Source organism: Gadus morhua, chromosome 21, assembly GCF_902167405.1.
Source record: "Gadus morhua chromosome 21, gadMor3.0, whole genome shotgun sequence".
Classification (NCBI taxonomy): domain Eukaryota; kingdom Metazoa; phylum Chordata; class Actinopteri; order Gadiformes; family Gadidae; genus Gadus; species Gadus morhua.
In genome coordinates this window covers 17,109,184-17,136,596 of record NC_044068.1, presented here as the reverse complement: position 1 = coordinate 17,136,596, position 27,413 = coordinate 17,109,184, and the positions used below count along the sequence as shown (strand labels likewise).

The 27,413-nt window shown below is 42.2% G+C and overlaps 1 protein-coding gene and 2 non-coding genes across 8 annotated transcripts in view; 1 reads left to right on the top strand and 2 right to left on the bottom strand.

The window, feature by feature from the left end:
• Positions 1-2,198: 2,198 nt before the first annotated feature.
• The window catches only part of plekhg3 (pleckstrin homology and RhoGEF domain containing G3), a 34,889-nt gene continuing 9,674 nt past the window's right edge, over positions 2,199-27,413 (top strand). For 2 of the 6 annotated variants that reach the window (XM_030344997.1, XM_030344994.1), the window contains exons 1-6: positions 17,395-17,809; positions 18,687-18,743; positions 21,464-21,915; positions 25,856-25,956; positions 26,970-27,039; positions 27,242-27,288. In XM_030344997.1, coding sequence (XP_030200857.1) covers positions 17,644-17,809; positions 18,687-18,743; positions 21,464-21,915; positions 25,856-25,956; positions 26,970-27,039; positions 27,242-27,288 — 893 coding nt within the window. In that variant the 5' untranslated portion in view covers positions 17,395-17,643. Of the gene's footprint in view, positions 2,534-7,546; positions 7,614-11,916; positions 12,159-17,393; positions 17,810-18,686; positions 18,744-21,463; positions 21,916-25,855; positions 25,957-26,969; positions 27,040-27,241; positions 27,289-27,413 lie in introns of those variants that run through there. The other 4 variants (XM_030344996.1, XM_030344992.1, XM_030344998.1 and 1 more) reach the window with 4 other exon arrangements.
• Positions 9,153-9,225, bottom strand: trnav-cac (transfer RNA valine (anticodon CAC)). The gene has a single exon. It is a non-coding gene; the product is annotated as a tRNA-Val (tRNA).
• trnav-aac (transfer RNA valine (anticodon AAC)) lies at positions 9,833-9,905 on the bottom strand. The gene has a single exon. It is a non-coding gene; the product is annotated as a tRNA-Val (tRNA).

Sequence of the window (27,413 nt, the reverse complement as noted above, 5' to 3'; positions counted from 1 at the left end):
TTCACAATACATACATTCATATTTACATTTAAAGGAGCATTTCGACGCATGAATATGCCTAGAGAGTATTGAAAGAGTATTGAAATTGGGTCCTATATGTAGTTGAATGATAAAATAAAATTCAAATTTGGGGCCGTCTTGACCGAGAAAAGGCAGAAAGTGACTTTTTGGCACTTGTGGATTGAATACAACAACTCCCACCATGCACCACGATGCACAGCTTCGCTGGCCACTCCCGCTGATCTAGATCTCCGCATATCGGATACCTCGCTGTTCCATCTACCAAGCTGATACCGCAAGACTGCTTGAAAATCATTTCACACACAATTTCTAGTGAAGAGTATTAGTTGGTGAACTCAGTGAATTAGTCCTCGTTTGTATTTCTTTCGAAATGGTGAAATTTTTGCATGGTGCCATCTTCTATGTCAGATCCAGTACCTTCCGCCATTGTACTTGTACTGCCTCTGTTAGCTTACCTTCAGACGCTGTGGATGTTAGTTTCTGCTGGTGAAGTCCCACCCACTGGCACTTCTCTAACAGGTCTGTAGCGTCAGTGGTTCCCACCCCCAATAGAGGGGTGGAACTAGTGATTGTAGTCTTACGAGAATCCTCCCCTCTTACACTTATATTTACTTATACGCAAAAATCGTCATATTGCATGTCATCTTAAACAGGAAGTGTTGGAGATCGATACGGATCTCTCCAGTCTCTCCAGAAAATAAGGGAATGATGCACGACCATTCAAAAATATGAGTGGGTTTCTAACGATACAAAGCTTAATGGAAATAGGTGAAGTTTCCCTTTAAGTATTTCCAGCCCTCATGTAATAATTTCAAACAAATGCTGTTTGCAGCCACGAGAGGTCGCCAGATCTCCTCGTGCGTATCGGCAATACCAGTCAAACACAGTAAGTAGGTGTCTAAACAACAACGATCCGTTGTCACCAATGCAACCCTAAGTTACCATGACTGTGTATCTTGAAGAAATGAATAGAGTTAAACTTTAAGCCAACTTAATTTACCAATATACCTTCAGTTGGTCTTGAGCAGCAGCGAACTCGTGCTTGACAGAAACAATAAGGTGAGACGATCGAGGTGCAGGTATGTCCTGATGCCTGGTTTAGATAACCAGGCTGCAGACATGACCTGACACGCTATGCTGTCCCAGGCCTACCCATGGCTCAGGAATGCATACTGTACGGACGGGTCTGGTGTACTGGACTGGAGAGATCATTGTTTTCATCACACTAATGGCTGCACACATTCTCTCTGTTGACACCATTTCACGTGTTCACCTTAACCTTTAGGTAGATTCGATAGATAACGTTATTAATCCTCCGGAGGGGAAATCCTTTGTTACAACAGCCCAGCAGCAGTGGGAAACAAAGGCTAAGAAACAATACAATAAAATACAAAGTGCTAATGAAAACCAAAATAGATGCTAAAGTAAAGAAAAGCGGGGAACTTTGTAGTTTGTCGGTCCAACGTGCAGGCCTAACTAAAAATCTCATGTTTTTACAAAATGGAAAAGATGGGACATAGGCCTAGTTCAAGTGTGTCCCATTATAATGCTTATTATAGTCTGTATGGGCAGTACACAATGAGGTTTTTTAAGCTTCAATACCTTGATATTGTTTGATAGATGATGCCTGCTTATGGATTAAAGTCGATATAAGACTATACCCCTTTTAGCGAGGTCGTGTCACCGTCTATCATGCGATAATTCAAATTAATGAGTAACTCGATAATTAAAAAAAAAAACAAGGTTATATACGGTGACATGTACAGCCGGGCCAGGCCTCCAAATATCGGACTGTCCCGGGAAAAGCGGAACGTCTGCATTTTCTCAACAACTATCTTCAATAACCCCAGAGCGGATTTAAATGTTGAACAGAAAACATGCATCTAGAATTTATTGACCATATCACAACAATGCGGTGTCTTACGACAGACCGCTATAAGACCGTCCTGCATATTTCCTTCCTGCTGCTGCGGGATCTGCAGTAGTGCTGCTCGTTGCAGGCTGCAGAGCACACGCGCGCGCGCGCACACACACACACGAACACGCGCACACACACACACACACACACACACACACACACACACACACACACACACACACACACACACACACACACACACACACACACACACACACACACACACACACACACACGTGTGCTCCCGCGGGGCCTGCCTGCAGACATAAGACGTTCAACGTCGAAATGGTACAGAAAGACGCCGTGTAAGCTGTTGTTTGCTAAACAATGCGAAAAAAAGAATAAAAACTACTTTGCTGAAGAACAACTCGGCCATATGGGCGTTTTGACAACAAGACGCTCCTCCTCCGGTCCGTCCCCGCCTGTCTCCCAGCAGAACCCTCCCGCCGGCTCACCCACCCGACCCGACATCCTCCACAGTTCTGCAGACGTTAGTCCTTCAAGACGGAATCTAAATAAAACATACGATTGTAAACTACCGAATTAAAGACTCGTCTTGCGGTCGGTAGGCCTACACGTGTGGAAGTGAATGAGGTAAGTGTTTCAGCCTGTATTTTGAAGCCCCGACAGAGTCAGGGACTTTTTCAGGACGATGTGTGCTGTTTAAGTTATTTTTTATCAAGTTACAACAATGACTGACACTATCCTCTAACTACGGTAGAGGATAGTTGTTCGGAAATCTGTTAATGTGAATTAACAAGGTGTTCGGATTTAGGATTACGGCCGAGGTACTAAACTTGAGAGGACTAGAAAGTTTTCTTGGGGCTTTGCATTCAAATAAAACAGTTATACTCTTCCAACTCGATTGTTTAACGGTTTGGGATTGTATTGTTTCTGTGGTTTAAGTTAAGTGTTTAGTTGCTGTGATTGACACTAGGCCTACGCTATGTCAGAATAGACCAGTAGATAGATACCCCCGCCCCCCCTCCCTACCCCCATCCGTTTGGCTCATCCCCAACCCATCTGTTTCACAACGGTAATAAGTAACATTATCCGGGCTGTAACAATGATCATAAAATATTTATATGATGAAAACATTGGCTTGGGCCGATAAATGACGTCACCGCGTGACTGTGATTGGCCCGCCGTGACTGGCCTACCTGTGAGCTGGTTGTCATGGTGACGGGGCCGGACTGTGTCAAGTGTCAATGCTAGTTTCGCCAGTTCCTCGAGCGTTATTATATTCACTAAGTACAAATGTTCATACACGGGAGACAATGCTATGACCACACACCAACTGTCTTCATTGTTTTTATAATAAATTATAAAGCAAAAAATCTTCCTAATAGATTTCAACACTATCTTATTTCCTGATTTAAAGTTTCCAATACCTCTCAGAAGCCCTTATAAACACTATCTCCTGTCCTGCTAATGTCCTTATAAACACTTCATACTGTTCTGCTAATGTCCTGATAAACACCTTCTACGTTCCTCTAGGGTCCTGCCAAACACTACCTGCTGTTCGGCTGATGTCCTGATTAACACTAGTGTCCTCCACTATCGTAATAATCACTGTCTACTGTCCTGTTAATGTCCCGATAAATAGTTTGTACTGGTTGGTGTTTCATGTCAATATGAATATTTACTGTCTCTACACAGCATTTTGCCCTTATTTACCTTGATAACTGGTTGGAGAACTTGAGTGAAATGAATTGTGTGTGTGAGTGTGCGAGTGTGTGTGTGTGTGTGTGTGTGTGTGTGTGTGTGTGTGTGTGTGTGTGTGTGTGTGTGTGTGTGTGTGTGTGTGTGTGTGTGTGTGTGTGTGTGTGTGTGTGTGCCAAACCTTATAATAAGATTGCTCGAGGACCACCTCTTGAGTCAGCCTCACTTTCCGCTCAGACAGGAAATGACCGTTTGATGGAAGTCTAGATCTAGCAATGTGATTGGCTCAAACTGTGCTGATTTTATTTGAATAGTGCAGTCGAACATGCTGCTTAAAAACAATCCGAACAGAAAAGCTGTCTCTCAATAGTGAGGGGACATCCGGTTACAGGAAGCCTTCTCGTTATAGAACAAGGTCTTTCTTCTAATCTATCAAGTAGGTCAATATTAGTCAAGACTAAGTAAATTGGCTTTGATAATATTGACAATGTTTGGATCTACTTACACATTTTAATAAAGCTTTTCTCAGATGTAAGCCGTTAAAACTAGTGCATTCTGTTCTGGGATTAATAGCAAGCTGCACCAGTGTCTCAGAATTGCCCTCACTTCATATGAGGCGAACTATGTTGACATAGTCAAATATAGACAGTTATACTTCTCTCACTGACTCAAATGGGCAGAGCTCTGCTGAGAGCAGATGTTTGATTGCTGTTGTGGTGGAACCGATTCAGGAGTACATCGCAATGCTAGTTGAACAAACACGAGGGAAACAGTTTAACTCCAGATAGGAGAGAGGGAAAGGAAGTAGGGGGTGGAGAGAGGGAGGGATGGGAGAGAGAGAGAGAGAGAGAGAGAGAGAGAGAGGGTGAGAGAGTGAAAGAAAGAATAAAGAAAGAAAGAAAGAGACACACGGGGGAGGATTGAGTGGGACAGAGAATGGGAGGGGGTTGGCAGAGGGCAGAAGGGGTGAAGGGAGGGAGAGAGAGGAGAGGGAAAGAAGTGAGGAAACACCACATATTTTGGTGTTTATTTAATTTCAGGACACTATTTTGATGTTATTTTAAACCGGCTTACTTATTGTTAGTCTGCTGGTTACTGTGTTTTGATTTTAAACAGGCCTACATAAATTCTGCTGCTTACTGTGTTTTTATATTTATCTTGTAATACACATTCATGGATATGGCCCTATTTTAAGACTACCTTTTGAGAACTTGGTACAATTTCTGAAGGTATTATTAACAGAAGTACTTTTTTGATTCAATTATTAACCTACTATTACACATTTATGGATGTGGTTGTTTTTTTAAAACTAACCTTTGTTAACTTGCTTGGTTTGGAAGAACATTTTGCTTTTGCACATTGTTCTGCATGATATCAATACAATGAAAATAAATAGAATAACATCGCTTGTAGGAATACGTATGTGGTGCTACTCTAGGAGGGTCATCTCCTGTAGTAGCCTTTTGTTGACAAAGAACTTTGCTCAGCCCCCATGCTGAAGTGATTTTCCAGTTTGGCTCACTTGCAGGTGAAGTTGAATAGCACTGCTGTAACCTAACTATGGAGGAAGCGTCCTTTTCAGTTACCTATGTGAAAGTGGTGCACTAAGTGAAATGGCCTAACCATGTAGCATCACAACGAGATAGTAATGTTAATGGTTTGATTATGATAGTAATGTTTAGGATTATATAATGCTAGTTATCTTTAGAAATATATTATTCTTGTTGAGTATATATTCTTCTATTCACAGGTGGTATAAGTCCCCTTGTTTCCAAACGCTGCAGTTTGTGTTTATGTTCTTCAGGTCACGTTATCTCTGATAGATGACCTTCAGACGTGGCCTGAGTTTATACAAGACACACGATCATAAACCAAAACATTGATAGTCGGAATTCCCCTGTCCATCCCGTTTGGTGCCAGCCCTTTATCAGCAATATGTGCCTTCAGGTATAACTTATTAGTTGGAATCTGTTGGTGTATTGTTTTTTTCCCTGAGCAATATAAACTAGAATGAGGTCGGTCTTCATCAAGTTAAACAAGCCTGTAGAAGGCTTGTATAGGCAGGGCAGGGCCAGTTTGAACAGTGCCCCGAAACACAAAGCCCATTCCCAGTGCTTTACATAGGCAGGCATCACATTTCAATGTATTATTACTGTGCATATAACACAGTGAATACACATGTATTATTACTGTGTATATAACACAGTGAATACACATGTATTATTACTGTGCATATAACACAGTGAATACACATGTATTATTACTGTGCATATAACACAGTGAATACACATGTATTATTACTGTGCATATAACACAGTGAATACACATGTATTATTACTGTGCATATAACACAGTGAATACACATGTATTATTACTGTGCATATAACACAGTGAATACACATACGTATTGCAATCAAATTCTTAGTTGACAGCTTTTTTATTCTATTATCACTTTATTCCAACTTTTATATTGTAAATAAATACTGTATCTGCCTTAAAGGACAAACATTAAAGTGAATAAAAGTCAAAAAATTGAAAGAGAAAGACAGCGGTATAAGAAGGTAGAGGAATACATTTATTTTACCAATGCCAGCACAAAAAAGCTGCATCCAACCGGGCTGTGTGGTGAACTAGAGACGCAGGTGTGTCAGGGGGACAATACTCCTCTCGGACCTCTGGATTGGCTTGAGAGCGAAGAAACAGAGTTCCATTAGAACCCCCGGCCCCCGACCCCTAGTTGGCCCCAGATGGAGCACAGTCTGTCCCCTAGCCTTAATAACCAGGTATCCAATGGGACCACCTGAGCAGCAGATGAGATCAGATTAGATTTGATCGTATTCGATTTAGTGACATTACCTGAGCCTAGCATTAAGTTAACCCAGCGAGAAGGGCCCGTAGGAGGTGGAATCAGGGGTCGAACTCGTTCTTAAACTGGGTTTACTGGTCTGTTGGTTTCAGAGGTTGTCTGGGCGGTGCTGTGTGGCACCACCTCAGCCGGGTTCAACACTGTGTGCTGTTCTCTGATGTGGCTGATCGGTTTCGAGGCGATCAATCAGTGACTCGATGGATCGGCCAGGGTTGTTTTATCCGGGTAGCGCTTGTTTGTTCTGTTGTGTGGTATCCACCAGTTGGCAGGACTTAATGACACAGTGAAAGGGTGTCTTGTTATTGTTAAACATGTCACTCAGTGATGCTATCACAGTGTCCGCTACAAAGAGCCGACTTCACTTAATGTTCACAGAGTCTCTCTTGGTTTTGTTGGCCTCCAGGTGTTGGATATTCGGTTGACCGAAGAGACGACGCAGTACGGTGAACTTTATTTTAGATGAGATTGAGAACATGCCTGAGGCTCACCCTATTTCTTCACATGGAAACACATATTTCTCTACAAATGACCATGCATAATGTGAAATATCACATTAAACACCATAACACTACATTGGTGTTTGATGGCTGAAATTCCTTGACTGCTTAAATATCGAGGTGTCATTTGTGATTCTGATGGAGACGGACATAAACATGAACTAGTTAGAATGCAAGTCAGATAGTTAATAGTTCTAGCTGTTCATGTAACATTAAGCAACACATTTTCTGTTCTATCTTTGTTGTATATTGATCAAATATTGTGGTTCCTAGAGAAGGAACATTGCAGGCTGAGACAAGTGTAGACCCGGAGATAAGTATAGACCACAAGACTTACCGCCACACTGAGATCGGCTGGCTAATCAATAGAGAGATCTTACTTGAAGGCCGGCCCCTAGATGAACATACGATCGATCGTCATGAAAAGTGAAAAATTATGAACATGCTTTTTTGTTTCCAACTCTGATTTGATATCAGGAGGAGGCACACCTCCCTCCCTCTCTGGCTGCGTAGAGACATGCTGGGTGTGGTCGTCAGGTTCTCTCTTGGTCCTCTTCATTGACTCCTGTTCTGTCTCCCCAGACCCTGAGGCCCTGTGCCATGCCAGAAGGATCCAGAGGCTCCTTCCATGAAGCCCCCATGGATGAAGGTAGGATGAGCCTGATATGAATCTGAATCTGCTAGTCGTCTTCCGATACTACATATATCAATACAGATTAATATCTATACAATACACAGTCCTTTAAGTATTTTATTGAACAATGTATCAGTTTGATTAGCAGCTGCATCAAACCCAAGCTAGTGTATGTCGTGTGTGTTTTATGTTCTGTATGTCTAGTTCTATCCATTCCATATGGGTCTATTTCTTTCTATCTGCTGGACAAAGTTGGTAGAATGATCCAGAACAACAATTATAATTTGTACCGCAGGATTATGGTTTTCTTGGGTTATGTGAGATTCTCTAGCGTGTGCATGGAACTAGCCAATGGAAACACCAGCTAGCACATGCCAGCAGGCCAAGAGTGTCATTGCAAGCACCTGCAAGGGCAAGGTAGCCAACACAGATACTAGCTAGTCAATGCAGATGCTAGCTCCCCAGAGACAGACGATAGCTACACCGCTACGGTCCAGTGGTACTGTCTATGAAGTGAACAGTGGGGTGATTGTTGCATAGTGTGATGCCCTCTCTTTGGGTTTAGCTCTTGTTGCTGTTAATCCCCCCAAACCACCCCAACCATCCCGCTAGAAACCTCTTTCTTCACAATAGCCTGCATTATGCTCGCTGGACTGTGTACCACCGAGGAATAGCTAGGCTACATAATCTAGCATGTAGCCATGATAAGATGCGCAAGGGGGGGGGGGGGGGGGGGGGGGAATGTGCTATGTGCTATGTGCTAGCATGTGAGAATTGTCTCCTACTGAGCCTGTGTTATCCCAGATGGGAATTCCTGTTTTTTACTGGTTTGTTCAATTGTGGTGTGCACTCCTCAAGGGTTACCAGAGGAGAGGGAGAGTGTGTGTGTGTGAGTGTGTGTGTGTGTGTGTGTGTGTGTGTGTGTGTGTGTGTGTGTGTGTGTGTGTGTGTGTGTGTGAGAGAGAGAGAGAGAGAGAGAGAGAGAGAGAGAGAGAGAGAGAGAGAGAGAGAGAGAGAGAGAGAGAGAGAGAGAGAGAGAGAGAATCAAATTTCCTTCTCTCTATTTTGCATGGAAGCTTCTACCATCCCCAGGTGGTCAAATATGGTATGAATGAACCTCTTAACTGTTTAACTAAATGAAATTCCAACACTTTATATTACTTGTATTACTATTACAATCAATTTTATTACTGTAACCTTATTGCATTTCTTTTTTCCCATGAACTATTTACAAATAGGCAAATTGGCAAAAATGAACAAAATAGAGCTATTGAGTAATGCTGAAACGTACGCAGAGACACAGACGTACAGACACACTCACAAACCAAAAAAACAAACGCATACACACACACAGGCACACAAAATCAATCAAGAAAAACTAAACATTCATAATTAAAACCTGAATAATTCATCAGAGAGTGGAAGATATAGAGGAGTTGCTTAAGTATATATTATAGGGACATACAGGTAGATAAACAGACTGACAGGTAAGATAAGACAATGTAATAGTAAATTATAGATAAGATAATAACAAATATAAACACATTAAACAAATGTTTCCGCCCGGTTTCGAACCGGGGACCTTTCGCGTGTGAGGCGAACGTGATAACCACTACACTACGGAAACATGCTGAACACGCAGTCACACTACCTTTACAGACCTTTATCTACAAATGGATAGATAGCACACTAGGCTGGAAGACATCTAGCTAGGCCGACAGACAGAAAGGTAGCGAGGCAGACAGACGGCTATCTAGGAGACAGACAGCGAGCTAGGTAGCTAGCCAGACAGAAAGCTAGCTAGCTAGGAAGCATGACAGACAGAGATGCCCGCTAGCCAGACAGATGGCTAAAGTAAGAAATAATATATTACTGTTGTTTAATTTGGAGAAATAAGGATGTAAGTATAAGTATATCGATCTCAAACCAGGGACCTTTCATTTGATAAACACTACACACTACATCATCTATCTTGCTTGCTTTCAAGAAGGTCAATAAACATGTACTTACAGACAGCTGGCTAGACAGACAAGCAGGCAGTCAGACAGCTGGCTATAGGCAGAAAGAGACACGGGGGGAGAGAGAGAGAGCCAGCCAGCCAGCCAGCCAGCCAGCCAGCCAGCCAGCCAGATCCCTAGTTATGCATACTAACAACTAGCTAGACAGAGGTAAGGCTATCTTGGCAGACAGGAAAGATAAGAAGTAATAGGAATTCAGGAGATAATAAAATTCATTGTTTCCGCCCGGTCTCGAACCGGGGACCTTTCGCGTGTTAGGCGAACGTGATAACCACTACACTACGGAAACCTACTGACTATTGTTTTTGAAGCTACATATTTTCTAGCTAGTAAGCTGGCAAAGTAGCTAGCTATTAAGCCAGAAAGTCAGAAAGACATGTACTTACTGACAAACGACGAAAGAAACATACAGCTAGCTATGCAGATATACAGCCAGATAGAGAGGCGGACAGGCAGACAGAGAGAAGGGTCACTAGCCAGGCAGGCAGCTTGCTAGTAAAAAGACAGACAAACAGACAGCTAGCTAGACATTAGGTGGCTAGACAGACAGGTTAAAGCAGATCAAAAAAATAAGGGCTAGGGTTTAGAGCTTTATTGATCCCAGACCAGAAACGGGAAAAGTCAAAACCATGTTGCTATTTCCGGCCGGCTCCTAACCGGGGGCCTTAATGTGGGAGGTGACAAGATAACTACACACTCTGAAACAGTCTCGAACCAGGGACCTTTTGTGCAGGAGAGGACACTTTTTACACTCTATGGTGCTTTTGATGTACTCTACTGTGTTTTACTCTACGGGGGTCTTATATTGTTGGCTACCCATAAGTAAATGGGGGGCACTTTTTTGCATTTCCAGTTCCTGTCACCGCTAGTGCTGGAAATAAGACAAATAGCTTAAAGTTAGTTGACATACATACACAATAGGCCTACTTGCTGTTCTTCCTGATTGTTGTTTAACAGTATTAATTTAAATGGGAAGCATATTGAGCTTTACTCAAGCTTTAACCATTCTGTGTTATTTTGATGATTGATTCCTTTTTATAGTCGTAAAGTTGTTGCATATCTGTTGTTTGCACTACTCACTTGATAGTAAAGATATAAAGTAATAATGCTAATGAGATAGGGCAAGAGAGAGGCCTTCAGCACACCATTTGCAACATCTCCCTGAGCTTCTCACACAGGTCCCATCAACCATCAACCTATGTATATATTTATGCATGAAAATGAATTCTCCTTCAAAGGACAACTGGTAATCAGCCCCAGGCTGATGATGTGATGCTTTCAACTGTCACCCACTGAAATCAATGTCAACAACGTATATGCATATCATGAAGGCAATGAAATGCCTTTTATCCTCTTATCGATATGGTTAACTGTCACTCAATGTGAAATCAATGTGAAAATATGTATTTGCATATGAATCACATGAATACGTCTGAGACGTCAGATCTGGGGTAAGGCCCGCCCACTGGATGGATCAGACTTGAAAGTCTGCCTGCCTCTGTCCTTCTTGCTCCTTCTGGAAGATGTCACTCCTTTGGCAGTTTACCACCATGCTTTACTTCCCCGGTTAGAAGGTGTTCCCGCTTGAAGGTGTGTCCCAACTGATGATGCACTTGTCCGGAGCCGACGACACAACAACGCACGCACTTAGTAGCCTTTGTTTTACATTATAGCCTACCGCACAATGATATCCGCAATGATGAAATCAGTTGGACGTCGGGTAGTCCCCCTTTTATGCTTCTTAATCTCAGTAGCTCATTGGAAGCCGATTTATTTGGGATTAGTCTTGTTTTAAACATTGGACAGTGTTTCACACATATTTCCCACAGGGCCAGTGCCAAGGGAAAAAAAATCAGCAAGCTATTGGTGTGAAATATTGTCCAATGTCTGTGGACCTAGACTAATCTGAAATAAATCTGTACTATTTTAAGCCATTTTGTTGTCGTCAAACCAAAATCAACGTGATGTGCTTCCATCTAAACCTCATTACCCTTTTGAATTCCTATATAGTTATAGGAACGAACAAATAATAACAAATTGAGCCGTACTCAACGTGCATGTCTATGCTTTTCAGAAAAAATAACACACAGTTCATTGTATCTTACGCTACGACTCGGCACGGTCAAAAGTGCTCATGGAAAATGAACACTTGAGGCAGGGCTGGAGCTCCCCCCTGCCTGGTCGTCCTGGTAGAGGGGACTCCTGGTGCTGAAAGGTACCCAGCGAGCTGAGTGAAGCAGCCAGGTAGGAAGGCACAACGGGGCCTCAAAACCTCATCGATTTATGTGGATGTAGCTTGTGCTGTCCCTCAGGATGCAGTATTGCTGGTTGTCCAAGAGGGGGAGACATTACAGTCCTGCTGTAGAGCCGTTATAATTGGATCAAAGTTCCCTCTCCCAGTGGCAGACAGTGAAGTAAACAGACAGAACAGCAGACAGGCTGACACACTAGAGAGGACTGTGAGAGCGACAGGTGGGTACCTCTTCACCAACAACGAGGGAATCTTGAAAGACTGGATCAAGGAGGAGGGACACATTCTCTGGTAGGGAACACGATTAGCTCTGACTGACATCTCTTAGATTATACTCAGTGGCTTTGAATGTGTGTAAGGTTTATTTACAGTACAGCTAAATGTGTAGAGTATTACTGCAGTACTGTAAACGTGCTGCACTACAATTAGAATGCTGTTCTATTAATAATTAACTGTACCATACTAACACTAAAATACAAATGCTGTATTAAACTTGAGTCACTTGGTCTATGTTACACACACTGTACTGCGATACCTGTTGGGTTTTACCTGCGTCTGCATGACATGTCCTTACATAGAGAGGGAAGGAGGGGTGTTTGGTTATGGTTTAGGGTTGGGCCTTCTATGATTTACATGGCAAAGGAAGGTGTGTTTGAGTAGCGATCAGGTGGGGGTGGTTGGGTGGGGGATACCGTGTGGATGGTTCCAAAGCTCCCACTTTAGCAACAAGGTCTAATCTCGGTCACCTGACCAGCTCCCTGGACCCTTCAATTACCATGGAAACCCTGGCGTGTGTTGTGATGTCATGCCATAGGCAAACCAGGGTATTAACTACTGCTTTCACAGGTGTTCCGGGAAAGCAGCGTTCCCTACCTTCTCTCTGCTTGGTTTGGAAGCAGCACATCTCTATCATCATTTGATTGAAATGGATGTGATGGTTTGGAGGTGATAGTATGGCTGTGATGGTGGACGTGATATCCTAGATATGAGTGTGTGTGTGTGTGGATGTGATAGTGGTGCCGAGAGAGGTGACTGTGACGGCGTGGATGCGATAGAGGTGGACGTGATAGTGTTTGGGATATAGGTGGACGTGGATATGATGCTTTGGATGTGACTGTGGATTTATATAAGTGGGTATGACAGTGCAAGGGATGGTTTGGAAGCGACAGAGGGGAAGGTGAGAGGGGACAGCATGGAGGTGGATGTGATGGGATGGATTTGATAGTGTGGATGCGATGGTGTGGATGTGATAGTTTGAATGTGATGGTCTAGATATGATAGAGGTGAAATGGGGGTGTGAATGTGGTGGGGTAGAGATCAAGGTGTTTGTAGATGGTGGAGCAGAGGATGGAGCTGGGAAAGTGTGTGAATTGAACAGGAGATTGTTTGAAATGAAGGGACTAGGCGGAGGTGTGACGAAGATTGTGATACATGATGGGATGGAACTGGATGTGATGTCCACATTGAAATGTATGGAGGGGTAAAGGACTGGTGGTGTCAATGAACCCTGACAGAGACGGCCATGTGTATCTCCAAGTGTAAATCTCCAAGTGTGTATGTACACAGGTATACATACATGGGTGTATGTACAATTATCTTTCTCCAAGTGCATAGCTGCAAGTGTGTATTTACAAGTATCTATCTCCAATCTCTCTTCAATAGCAAGTGCGTAAGGCAGAATTTACAAGTGTGTATGTGCAAGTCTGTATCTCAAAGAATTAATGTAGTGTAGAGGGGTGTGTCACCAACTGCGTACGCACAAGTGGTACAGGACGGCTTAGTGGGTCACCCTGTAAACCCATCACCCACGTTAGCAAAATGTATTGCGACCCAGGTTTGAAAAACAACATATCCCTAAAAAAGTGTGTCATGATCTATGAGGCCAGGTATGTGGAGGGGTTGGTATAGGGTCCTCAGTATGTCTAATAGTATCACCTGTACAGAAGCACGTCTAGAACAAAGAACCAAGATAAATAAGCTCCAAACTGATAGAACCAGGCCCAGTTTTGTGAGAAGAAAAAGCTACATTAACCTCTCAACCACGCAGTCTTTCAGCAGCGTGTGATTGTGTGTGTGTGTATGTGTGTGTGTGTGTGTGTGTGTGTGTGTGTGTGTGTGTGTGTGTGTGTGTGTGTGTGTGTGTGTGTGTGTGTGTGTGTGTGTGTGCAAGTGTGTGTGACACGATGAGCCAACAGGATTAGTTTGGCTAATCTGCTAGCGTAGCAGGAGCCTCAGATACTGAACAGGAAGTTCTGCCAAAACCCTGAGCGGCTCCATCCAGTGGCTTTAAACTGGGTGTGCATGCTATCCGTTGAGCCTGATACCATTGTTCTCATCATTGCTGTGGTTCTATCAGGTGCAATGGTACTCACGGTTGCTATGATTCTAATGGGTGGCAGTAGCTCAGGTTGCTAGTTTGATCCCCGGCTCCTCCTAGGTGAGTGATAATGTGTCTCAGCGCGAGACACCAAACCCTAACTGCTCCTGACCAGCTGGCTGTTGCTTTGCATGGTCAAAATGTAGGCAACATTGTAAAGCGCTTAGAAAAGCTGTACATAATTGCAGTCCATTTACCATGTAATGGTTCCTATAGTTCTAATGGTTGCTATGGTTCTCAGGGTAATGGTTCCTATAGTTCTAATGGTTGCTATGGTTCTCAGGGTAATGGTTCCTATAGTTCTAATGGTTGCTATGGTTCTCAGGGTAATGGTTCCTATAGTTCTAATGGTTGCTATGGTTCTCAGGGTAATGGTTCCTATAGTTCTAATGGTTGCTATGGTTCTCAGGGTAATGGTTCCTATAGTTCTAATGGTTGCTATGGTTCTCAGGGTAATGGTTCCTATAGTTCTAATGGTTGCTATGGTTCTCAGGGTAATGGTTCCTATAGTTCTGATGGTTGCTATGGTTCTCAGGGTAATGGTTCCTATAGTTCTAATGGTTGCTATGGTTCTCAGGGTAATGGTCCCTATAGTTCTAATGGTTGCTATGGTTCTCAGGGTAATGGTCCCTATAGTTCTAATGGTTGCTATGGTTCTCAGGGTAATGGTTCCTATAGTTCTAATGGTTGCTATGGTTCTCAGGGTAATGGTCCCTATAGTTCTAATGGTTGCTATGGTTCTCAGGGTAATGGTCCCTATAGTTCTGGTTGCTATGGTTCTCAGGGTTATGGTCGGCCGTTGTGGACTGTTCTCCTGACAGAAGACAAAGCACACATTCTCCAGAGTCGGTCTCATCCTCACCAGAATAACCAGAACACCGGGGCCGTTGTCCTCTGACACAGACTGTTTTATCCCCCAGTATTGTGGCTGGTGTAGGCTAATCATTAGCATGTAGCTAATGCTAACTAATGGTTACGAGGACATGGCTAAGGGAAATGATTGATAAGTATGGAAAGTGGTGTTAATGTTAATAATTAGCTTGTGGCTACTGGTGTCTATGGTATGGGTATGGTGCTCTCTGATACGATTTACTACGGAGTTTAGACGCTTCTATCCACAGCAACTGACATTGAAAAGTTTCCGAATCATTTATGAGCAGGGGGGGGTAGGAGGTCATCTATGATGTCTACGGGTAGACTGCAGACACTGGGATTTGAACACAGAATCCTTCAGCTATAGGTAAAACACCAAACACGACTATCCTGCAAATACACTTTAACAACCAACCCCTCTATTTTCTAATAGACGGGAGGCATCTTTTGCTGTAGTGGATTTTAGAAAAACAGTTGGAGCATTTTAGATGCTAGGTAACCTTTACACTGCACTGCTGGTGGTCCCTCTGTCCTGAAGAGATGAATACATTTCATAGGTCATATTTCCTTTTCCTTTTCCATTTCACAGAGATGAAGACCCCAACCTCGACCATCAGTCCCTCCACCCCTCCCCTCTCCCCCTGTATGTGTGTAATTGTGTGTGTGTGCTAGGGCTGTACGATGTGGCCAAAATCGATGTCACCATATTGCATTTCATATCAGTTGATGCAATTAAGTTAATTAAGATGATATTACATTGAGGGCATTTAGCAGATGCTTTTATCCAAAGCGACTTACAACCTTTCATACTAATACTCATTATACACATACTCACATTCACACACCGACGGCGGTGTCAACCTCGCAAGGCGACAGCCAGCTCGTGGGGGGCAGTCAGGGTTTGGTGTTTTGCTCAGGGAAATCTCGAAACTCAGCTACGAGGAGCCGAGGATCGAACTAGCCGCTCTACCTCCTGAGTTTAGTTGACTAATCAGTCAATTAGTGTGTAAACAGGGTATTTTTGGGTTCAGACTAAAGCCAGATACAATAATAGTCAATAGTCAATAATTATTCTTTTAACGTTTATTGTCAAAACATTGTTTCAATGTTGCATGCCATTGTTCAGTACCGCTCTCTCTTTCAGCCACTTTCAAAATAAACATGACATCACCGCCAAACAAACATGAACCAAGACATCAACTTCACAGCTCTGTCACTATCCATATCTTAAAACAACTAGGCTGATAGAGTTTCGGGATACAGATAATAAACAGTGCTGAGTTGCTTCAGAATACAAATAAAGAGTAAGGCCAAAGAGCACAGACGGATCTCCACACATCCACACACACAACGCGTTCTCATACAGAGCTGTCCTAGAAGCTTTAACCCTTTCGGACAGTGCTGCAGCTAGTGTTGCCAGATTGGGCGGAAAATCTGGTGCAATTTGGCAACACTGCTCTCGGACGCGGACATCAACATCTGCAAAGACGGTCCTCTAGTGTTGCGAGCGGCAGGTCGCGAGAGAGGGGAGGGGGGGGGGGTGATAAGTGGGTGTGCAAACTTTAATGCATCCATGTTTTAGAAATGTAAGTCTTTAAGGTGGTTTTCCTGTTTGACGACCAAAGCAGGATTTCTTTCTCGCGGAGAAAGTTGGTGTCCAAAATAAAACTCTAACGATACAACTGCACACCGCAACACTATCCCCCTATATCCACGTAAATACAACTGAAGTGGTCCGACCTCCTTTATTATCAGGCCTACTCCTATTCGATCTTCGTCGACTTCATGACTGCTGGTGATAGCTTCTTCAGTGATATTTGCGTTGCGGCCAGGGGCGCTCGATTTGCATACAGAATTACCTGAGAGGCGCTGGGAGTACTGGGATTTTCATATAGGGATTTGGGGCGCTGCGTGCAGGTACGTCATTGACCACTGACGTCACCTTTGGTATTCCGCTAGACTCAGGGCGCTGCGCCGAGTCTGGGGTCGATCCTATTCAATGTGTTTCGAAAGTAGGGGAAATGTATAAATAAAACATGTGACAGTTATCGTGGCAGATTTGATCGATTTATGTTAATATTGATTTATCGTCCACTCCTAGTGTTAGCGTTTGTTTGGTGGGGAGTGTATAAGAGAGTGTGCATGCGCTTGTGTGTGTGTATGTGTGTGCGTGTATTTGGGGAGGGGGGGGGGGCGTTTGTGGATGTGTTTGCGGGTTCGTGTTCGTGTGTGTGTGTGTGTGTGTGTGTGTGTGTGTGTGTGTGTGTGTGTGTGTGTGTGTGTGTGTGTGTGTGTGCGTGCGTGCGTGCGTGTGTGTGTGTGTGTGTGTGTGTGTGTGTGTGTGTGTGTGTGTGTGCACACAGGAGTTTCTCAAGTGTGTGTGGGAGGAGTTGTATTATGACCAGTGAACCTGACCTCTGTTTTATCCACCTGCACTTCACTTGAGTGTTTCTAGTGTACAGTGTGACACTGGGTATAGTTTGGCTGGGTTAATGCTGTGTACTGTGTATTTTGTGTGTTGAGGGGATGGTGCGGCAGAAACTCATGGGTTCTGTGTGCAATGGTACGGATAGATGGGGGGAGGGTAGGTGGGGTAGGAGTAAACGGGGTGTATTTTTGGGTCCCGGTTTGGATGTGTACACCATCAGGAGGATTGGGTTAAAATCCAAGCACAGACTGGGTCACTGGCTCGGTAAGTCAGGCTGTTGCATCTCTCTTCCGACCGGCTGGAGTCTGAGTTTGTTCATTTAAATAAACAGGTTCATATATTTGACTAAGTGTTCATTTATGTAACCATTTCCGCATAAGGAATTCCAGGATGTCTTTGTCTCAGAAGTAAATGTCGTCATGTTTGGATAAGGAGTTTGTAGTGTCCCGCATGTGTTAAGTTCCTGGAACTTGGAGGAAGTCTGGGACATTAAAATACCTTTTGTGTGTGTGTGTGTGTGTGTGTGTGTGTGTGTGTGTGTGTGTGTGTGTGTGTGTGTGTGTGTGTGTGTGTGTGTGTGTGTGTGTGTGTGTGTGTGTGTGTGTGTGTGTGTGTGTGTGTTTGCGGAAGTGTATGTATTTGTCTGGAGGTTGAAGTCCATCTCTGTACCGGCTGCAGGAGGAGTGTTTAAAATAGTTTTCCTTTAAACTGACCAATCTGAACATTCCGGAGGTTTAAATGGACCAATCCTGAGTTAGATCCTTTTAAAGCCCTCATTTATAATTTACATTCTTACAGAATTGTGTCATTGAATTAAAATATTGACAGGATGTTCTGGTCATTCCTTAGGAAAGTGTATTTCAAAACTTTAGAATATGATTGTAAAGTAATAAATAATATCCTTATGAATGTTATCTTTTTGAAATGTGTTATGTCTAATTAACACATGGATCTCCCTTCCATTAGCTACTTGGTTCAAAAAAATGGCAAATTAGATTATATGTTAATCTTCTGTGATGAGGCAACACGTTTGTCTGATGGAACACGTGCACATTAATTAATATATCTGAAGAACGTGTGCCTGTGTGATACTGAAGAAGGTGGGAATCCCTTCAGTAAACCTGTGTGTTCCTCTCCCCAGGTGGGCTGTCTCAGTACTTCCTGGTCAGGTATTCTAAACACACCCAGGAGGGTCTAGGTATGACCTTTAACCCCTCAGCACCCGATCACCAGTTAACTCCTTGAGTTTGAAGTTTGGTGCTTCCCGTCTTAATTGGCCCTGTGTTAATTGAATGCCAGACGCGTCTATATGCCCACTGATACATACCTAAGTACAATAGCAACATTAAGGAAGTGATTCTGCTATGTTTGGCTTTCATGATTAATACTGGAGCTACTATCCACATGCGTGTGTGACTGTGCATATCTGCATGCTTGTGAGTGTGTGTCACACAGGGTGGTTAGTCTGGTATCTAGTTAGCCTGGTCACAAGAAGGTTCACCTGGTCACTGGTTGTCTAACGTTGTCACTAGTAGGTTCATCTCGTCAGTGGTTAGTAAACCTGGTCAGCACTAGGTTAACCTGGTCAATGGTAAGTTAACACGGCCACTTAGTAATTAACCTGGTCACTAGTAGGTTGACCTGGTCACAGATTAGTAACCTGGTCACTAGTCGAAGAGCTTGTTCACTTGTTTGTTTTCATTGTCACCAGAAGGTTAGCTTAGTTACTGGTTAACGAGGTCACTGGGTAGTTAACCTGGTCACTGGGTAGTTAACCTGGTCACTGGGTAGTTAACCTGGTCACTGGGTAGTTAACGAGGTCACTGGGTAGTTAACCTGGTCACTGGGTAGTTAACGAGGTCACTGGGTAGTTAACCTGGTCACTGGGTAGTTAACCTGGTCACTGGGTAGTTAACGAGGTCACTGGGTAGTTAACCTGGTCACTGGGTAGTTAACGAGGTCACTGGGTAGTTAACCTGGTCACTGGGTAGTTAACCTGGTCACTGGGTAGTTAACGAGGTCACTGGGTAGTTAACCTGGTCACTGGGTAGTTAACGAGGTCACTGGGTAGTTAACCTGGTCACTCGGTAGTTAACAAGGCAAGGCAAGGCAACTTTATTTATATAGCACTTTTCATACACAAGGCAGACTCAAAGTGCTTCACATATAAACATTGTCATACAATAAAATAAAATAATAGATAAGTAAAAGAAAACATATGCAAGAAATGAGTAAAATATAAAGTGCAATGTATTTAAGAGAAAATTAAATTGAAAGTTAAAAAGGCTTTTTAGTAAGTAAAATTGAAAGTGATCAGATCAACAGTCTCTCTGGAACCCAAGTCGGGACTACAACCCGACCTAAAGGACAATATTCTAGGACTCTAACCCCGCTTCTAGGACTCTAGCCCAGACCAAAGGCCTTATTCAACAAAACTCAGGACTCTAACCCTTATACACAAACTCAGGACTCTAACCCTTATACAAACAAACTCAGGACTCTAACCCTTATACAATATTCTAGGACTCTGACCCAGCTTCTAGGACTCTAGCCCAGACCAAAGGCCTTATTCAACAAAACTCAGGACTCTAACCCTTATACAAACTCAGGACTCTAACCCTTACAAACTCAGGACTCTAACCCTACTCAGGACTCTAACCCTTATACAAATACAAACTCAGGACTCTAACCCTTATACAAACAAACTCAGGACTCTAACCCTTATACAACCTTTCTCTCTGGTATCAGATCATGTACTTTTCTGGTAAAAATAAAAAATAAAGGGAAAGTTAAAAAGGCATTTTAGTAAAATAAAGTTAAAGTATTTAAGATTTAGCAGAAAGCTAAAGCAAACATAAAAGTCTTCAATCTTGTTTTAAAGGTGCTCAGAGTTGGGGCAAGTCTTAAATCCTCAGGGAGTTTATTCCAGCTATTTGTTGCATAGTAACTAAATCCTGTTTCCCATGTTTCGTGTCAAGGTCACTGGGTAGTTAACCTGGTCACTGGGTAGTTAACAAGGTCACTGGGTAGTTAACCTGGTCACTGGGTAGTTAACGAGGTCACTGGGTAGTTAACGAGGTCACTGGGTAGTAGGGCTGGGCGATATGATGATATCATACCATGGACGATATGAAAGTGTCTACCGGGAGAGATTTGGCCATATCGTTTATATACCGAGAGAGAAAAATAAATAAAAATAATGGCGGTGGATGGAACTGCAGTTAACTGCAGTTGCGCCACAACGGGGCCCTGCAGCAGAGTGTCCAGGCAGGTGTGAAGCACACCTTTAAAAAATTGTTTTATTTGTATTGAAAAAACAGTTCAATGTTTACAAGATGTTTGCACTATATGACACTGCAGTTAATGACAGATTGTTCGCTACTTACTCCTTTGTAAGCATGGAAATTCAAGTTCAAAATAAAATAAAAAACTGATCAAATGTGAAGTATGGTTATTTTAAGCCATTTATTATTTTAATTTACTTCAAAAATACCATATCGTGATATATATCTATATCGTGATATAAAATTACTCACATCGTGATATACGATTTTGGATATCGCCCAGCCCTACTGGGTAGTTAACGAGGTCACTGGGTAGTTAACCTGGTCACTGGGTAGTTAACCTGGTCACTGGGTAGTTAACGAGGTCACTGGGTAGTTAACCTGATCACTGGGTAGTTAACCTGGTCACTGGGTAGTTAACGAGGTCACTGGGTTGTTAACCTGGTCACTGGGTAGTTAATTTGGTCATTGGATGGACAGCAGAGATCCCTCTTCTATTTGTCCATTTTGAGACGGGTCTTAAAGTTTTGAACTTTGTCATTTTGATCCTTCCAACTTGCTGAGACTTATCTCAATATAATCTCTTCTGTCAATCAAGCTGTTTCTGACGGCTGGCTCCGCCCCCTATCCTCAGACTCCCCACGCCACTCTGCGGCCTCCAGTGGGAGTACCGAGCGCGCTCCGTCCGCCACGCCCTCGGACGGCTCCGACCCGCCGTCCGCCGCCCGCCGCCCACTGAGCCTGGTCTCCACCCTCTCCTCCGGCTCCGCCTCCTCCAGAGACGACTGCCAAGCCCCGCCCCCCACCGGCGCCTCCAGCCCCACCCCCTCAGGCGAGGACATTGACCTTGAGCCAATCGAAGATGATGTGACGAAGGGGCGTGGCTTCGGCGGCGAGAGGAACAACAACAACAGCAACGGCTCCGCCTCCCCGGCCGGTCGGACCGCGTTCCGCCGGCAGCCCAAGGTGGCGGCGGCGAGCGACGCCATGGCGCCCAGCCCCCAGCTCAGCTACGTGGACCGCGTCGTCATGGAGATCATCGAGACGGAGCGCATGTACGTCCGAGACCTGCGCATGATCGTCGAGGTACGGTATCGGGACACTGTGTGAATGTGTGTGTGTGTGTGTGTGTGTGTGTGTGTGTGTGTGTGTGTGTGTGTGTGTGTGTGTGTGTGTGTGTGTGTGTGTGTGTTGTCCACATACACATAAACACAGTGTGTATGTGGCCAATGTGATATCATATACTATAACATTTACTTCATAGGGTCCCTGTTTAACCACCACGTGTGATGCTGATTAGAAATGACAATTCCTTTCATAATTCAATTCAATTCAATTGTATTTGTATAGCCCTTAATCACCATTACAGTCTCAAAGGGCTTAACAGGCCAAATATTTATGACCCAAGCCCCCACATGGGCAATAGGTAATCAGCCTTCTATTATCACGAATGACAACATATGATGGATGGTATGATGAATGGTATGATAAATCTAACCTGGATGTAAAGGAGGGTTATCCCGTGTGCTAGTACGGTCTGGTTGTATTGATTCAGGGGCCCCAGAGGTAGTATCCCAGGGGAAAAAAATACGATAGTTTACTACAGCATTTACTACAGTATACTATATATTACTATAGTATACTATAATATACTACAATATAGTGTGGGATTTACTATAGTAATTTTCCAGACATTGTAGTGTACTATGGTAAATACTATAGTAAGTTACTAAACAGTGTAGTATACTATAGATTAATATACTATACTACAATATAGTGTGGGATTTACTATAGTAATTTTCCAGACATTGTAGTGTACTATGGTAAATACTATAGTAAGTTACTACACAGTGTAGTATACTATAGATTACTATACTATACTACAATATAGTGTGGGATTTACTATAGTAATTTTCCAGACATTGTAGTGTACTATGGTAAATACTATAGTAAGTTACTACACAGTGTAGTATACTATAGATTATTATACTATACTACAATATAGTGTGGGATTTACTATAGTAATTTTCCAGACATTGTAGTGTACTATGGTAAATAGTATAGTAAGTTACTACACAGTGTAGTATACTATAGATTACCATACTATACTATAATATAGTTTGGGATTTACTATAGTAATTTTCCAGACATTGTAGTGTACTATGGTAAATACTATAGTAAGTTACTACAAAGTGTACTATACTATAGATTAATATACTATACTACAATATAGTGTGGGATTTACTATAGTAATTTTCCAGACATTGTAGTGTACTATGGTAAATACTATAGTAAGTCACTACAAAGTGTAGTACAGTATAGATTACTATAGTTAACTATAATATATATATTTTTAATATATTTTCATTCTTCTGTAATTTGTCCTGAAATGAATATGTGAGACATAAGCCAAATATTTGTATTATGTGGAGATTTTATTGTAGAAACATAAACCACACATAAATATAAAACATAATGCACAACATGCATAGGCTACAACAGCCAGAATATAATAACAATGAAAGAGAGTACAATTGAAGCCTTACTAACTTTAAACATTTTCTAATACAGGCATCTTGATAAGAATAATTGACTCATCGTGTACGTAGCTAAAGCATTTGCACAAAATATCATTAGGTTTGAAATACCCAAGTATTTCATGGGTCTTTCTGAACTTCACAATTTGCTTAGCAGTATTCACCTTAGCGAAATCATCATAGATTCTTAATTGTCTGGAATCCTTTTTGAATCTAAAAATTTGTAGGTACACCTCTTCACACTTGCATGCTTATAAGCAACCACAATTGAGCTTGCAAAGTAGTATGGATTTAATGATACCATGCTCTCCGTTTTTTAGAGCCACACAATAATTATTGCGTTTAAAATTTGCTGCATACATTTCAGTGGTGTATAAAGTGTGGTGGATGAAACATCTCTTGAATTCTTTGACACTGGCCTCTATATAATTTCCAAAGAGAATGGACTCCCCCACTGTAATTACTCTTGTTGTGTAATTCCCGACAACCCGAGCACCACTACCTACTTTGTATGATTTTAACACTGTATTGTCTTTGTTAACAAGTTTGTTGAAAAGATCACAGACATCATCACTGGCATTGTTGAATAATTCAGTGTGGTGCATTAGTGTTTTTGTGTTAAAAAATCTCGTAAAAAATTGTTCAGGGACTGCCTGTGTACCATTGAACATTTCAAGAAGAGTGCCATGTGTGTCTTCATAAACAAATGAAGAGTTGGCCCACAGCGGACCCCACATGTCAACTGCGTTGCTAAAATGGGTTAAGCAGTGAACATTATAAGATACATAACATTTTCCATAAAGCTCTTGTACCTCGACAACAAAACGTGTAAGACAAGAGGAAGCATGCAAAAGATCAGCTTTTTGGATATTATCCTGGAGGAGTGTGTAGATGGAGAAGTAATATCCAGTGATTATAATAAACCTTGGGTAAATAATATATATATATATATATATATATATTATATATAGATACGAACATAAAAGCATTTATACGACAAAAACTGAACAATGCTGCCAAATTTCCGAAACAATAAATTATTAAAAACTGTTTAAAGAAAGTTAAACTTTTGTTCTATTTTTTTTGTATTTTAGCAGTCTGTAGAAAACACTGTGTTAATGGTGGTTGTAAGCCTAATGTAGCTGAAGTGAATTATTCTTACAGCACTATGGTTAAAAATGGCAACAACAAAAAGTGATACAGTTGAAAATATCCAGTAGGTAAAGTACAATGACATGGTTAAAAGAACAACAAAATACTGCATAATTCAGTTATTGTAATGCAGTATACATAGTACTATGGTATCGTAATTGTAGTATTCTATAGCAAAATAAAAGTATAATAAAAGTTCTGTAATTTACTTCAGTAGATTGTAGTTTATGTAGTAAACTGTAGTAGTATATAATGTAGTATACTGTAGTAATAAAACTGCAGTTTTCTGTAGTATACTATAGTTTACTGTTAGTATATATGTGGTATACTGTAGTAATAAAACTGCAGTTTTCTGTAGTATACAATAGTTTACTGTAATAAAACTACTATAGTAAGGTTCAAAAACACTACAATATTTACTATAGTATATGTACTGTAGTTTATTTACTATAGTAAACTATAGAATTTTCTGTAGTATACTATAGTTTACTGTAGTAAAACTACTATAGTAAGGTTCAAAAACACTACAATATTTACTATAGTATATATAGGGTATACTATAGTTTATTTACTATAGTAAACTATAGAATTTTTTCAGCAGCTCTAGATGACTGTGGTATCCCTTTCAGCCTCATCAAAGGCTATAATTACCCTGAATACATCCTGGCTTGGGGATAATCTTCTTACGTAAAAGACTGTGAAGGATCAAGCCCTGTTAGCCAGCATGATGCTAGGCGCTAAGTGAAAACACACAGACATGCTGACGGTAAATAACGTAAGATGTAATTATAACAGCTTTTAGAGAGTGGCTTGATATTGCTCGATGTAGCTTTAAGTAGCTTGAAGTAGCTCATGCATGATGAAAGACTATAGAGTGGAGTAATAAATAAGTGAGTGCAATCTCTGAACCTTTCTGTCATGGTATTTGTGTTGTCGCTATGTTGTTTCTGGGCATTCCTACGGAAATGAAATTCATAGTTGTCATGCAAGAGATGACGTGATGACGTCATGCAACGCACTAATGACGTCATCACGGCCCTCGTGTAAGGTTCATGCAGCGATTTGTCGCGTGTCGGGCACCTTTGGGAGCTCAGCACTGAGAGTGCGTGGACTGCACATCCACTGGTAGGGCCAATAGAAAGATATAAAGGCCAGGGCGGAGTATGGACTGTCCCTGCACTTCACGCAGGGCGCATCAGGGCGACTACACAGAAGGGATCTGTGAATGGAGCTCTCTATGATGAGTTAATTAGGTCAAACACGTGCTTCTGGAGGGGGCGCCCTCCGCTGGACTAAACCTGGGATAACACAACACACATTGTTCTTCTTCCATGCAGGACTACTTGGCCCACATCATCGACCACGCTGACCTGTCGGTGGGCCCCGAGCTGGTCTGCTCCCTGTTCGGGAACATCGAGGACATCTATGAGTTCAACAGGTCAGTCCACTCTCTGCACTAAAAGGGTTTATTTGCTCTAAATCTGACGTTCTCGCCCAATAAGGTCTGGGTTTGTGTCTGGGTCAGCGTGTTTTGCTGTTCAACTCAAAGACAATAATAATTATATTATATATATATATATATATATATTTAAATGTGAGGTTTAACAATATAGAAGTCCATAAGGATTATAAATGCATACAATTCTGCCTTATTGAGCCAGGTAACCTACAAAAAACGTTTTTTGTTGTCCATTTAATCACGTTAATAAAATAAGATTTAGAGAAACCAGGTGTAAAATCCTATGTTTTTGCGAGTCGCCACCTTACAGTTTGTGAATGCGTTCTTTTCGTGACATCGATGGGCCTTTAGTATACTCTTCAACTCATTGATGGACGTGGGAGCGGGCTGAGAGCCGAAGCGCTTTCGTCCCGGCCTCTAGGCCATGGCATTGGTGTGTGTCAGCATTTATTGCACGTTTATATCCTAATGAACCTCCGTTTGAAACAGACTATCTAGCGGGGTCTAATGTAAAAGAATTGATGTACATCCCTCTCCTGTCCATCTGCTAACCACTGACAGAGTGGTCTCCTTCAGGTCCTCCAGAAGGACAGGCCTCTGGTACGGCCCAGTCTCCAGCTGTGAGTCCTGGTTTGGTTTGGTGTGGTTGAGTTTGAGTTTGGTTTGGTTTGGTGTGGTTGAATTTGAGTTTGGTTTGGTTTGTTGTGGTTTACTTTTTATTGGTCGATTCATTTGGTTGACTTAAGGTTGGTGTGTTTTGAGTTTGTTCTCACAGAGCTTAATTTAGATAAGTTAGGTTTGGTTTTGTTAGGTTTGAGTTGAGGTGAGTTCTTCTGTGTTGCACTGTGGTTTTGAGTTAAGGATCTTTGGTTCCCTGAGTAGGCCTGGACCAGGTTGTTCTAGAAGGATCCGGCCTACGTTGTACTGCACCATGTCTTTCTAGAAGGTTCTGGACTAGAAGGTTGTTCTTACTTGTGTCTACTTTGTTGCAGTGAGCTCCTGCAATCACTGGACCAGTGTGATAACGACCCGGTCGCCATCGCCAGGTGCTTCGTCATGAAGGTGACTTTACTGCTGCTTTCTTTACTTCTCTTACTCAATCATGTGAAAAATTCTAGAATATCCAAGGCAGCAATTGTTGTTGCTCTCATTATCGTTGTGAAGACTCACTAAGAAGGCATTCTTGGAATGTGTGGACTTCAGGTTGAAACCCTTCTGTATGTAACAAACTATGACCTAATAACATGTATTCTTCTAATTACAGAGTGAGTACTTTGACATCTACACGCAGTACTGCACCAACTACCCAAAGTAAGTGAAGACATTCAGAACCGAGATCAACTGCTCTGCTCACTGTCTATTAAACCAATCAGCTGCCAGAAGGGAAGAGAGACTCACGTGTAGACCAATCAAATGTACCTCATTAGTTTATCAGC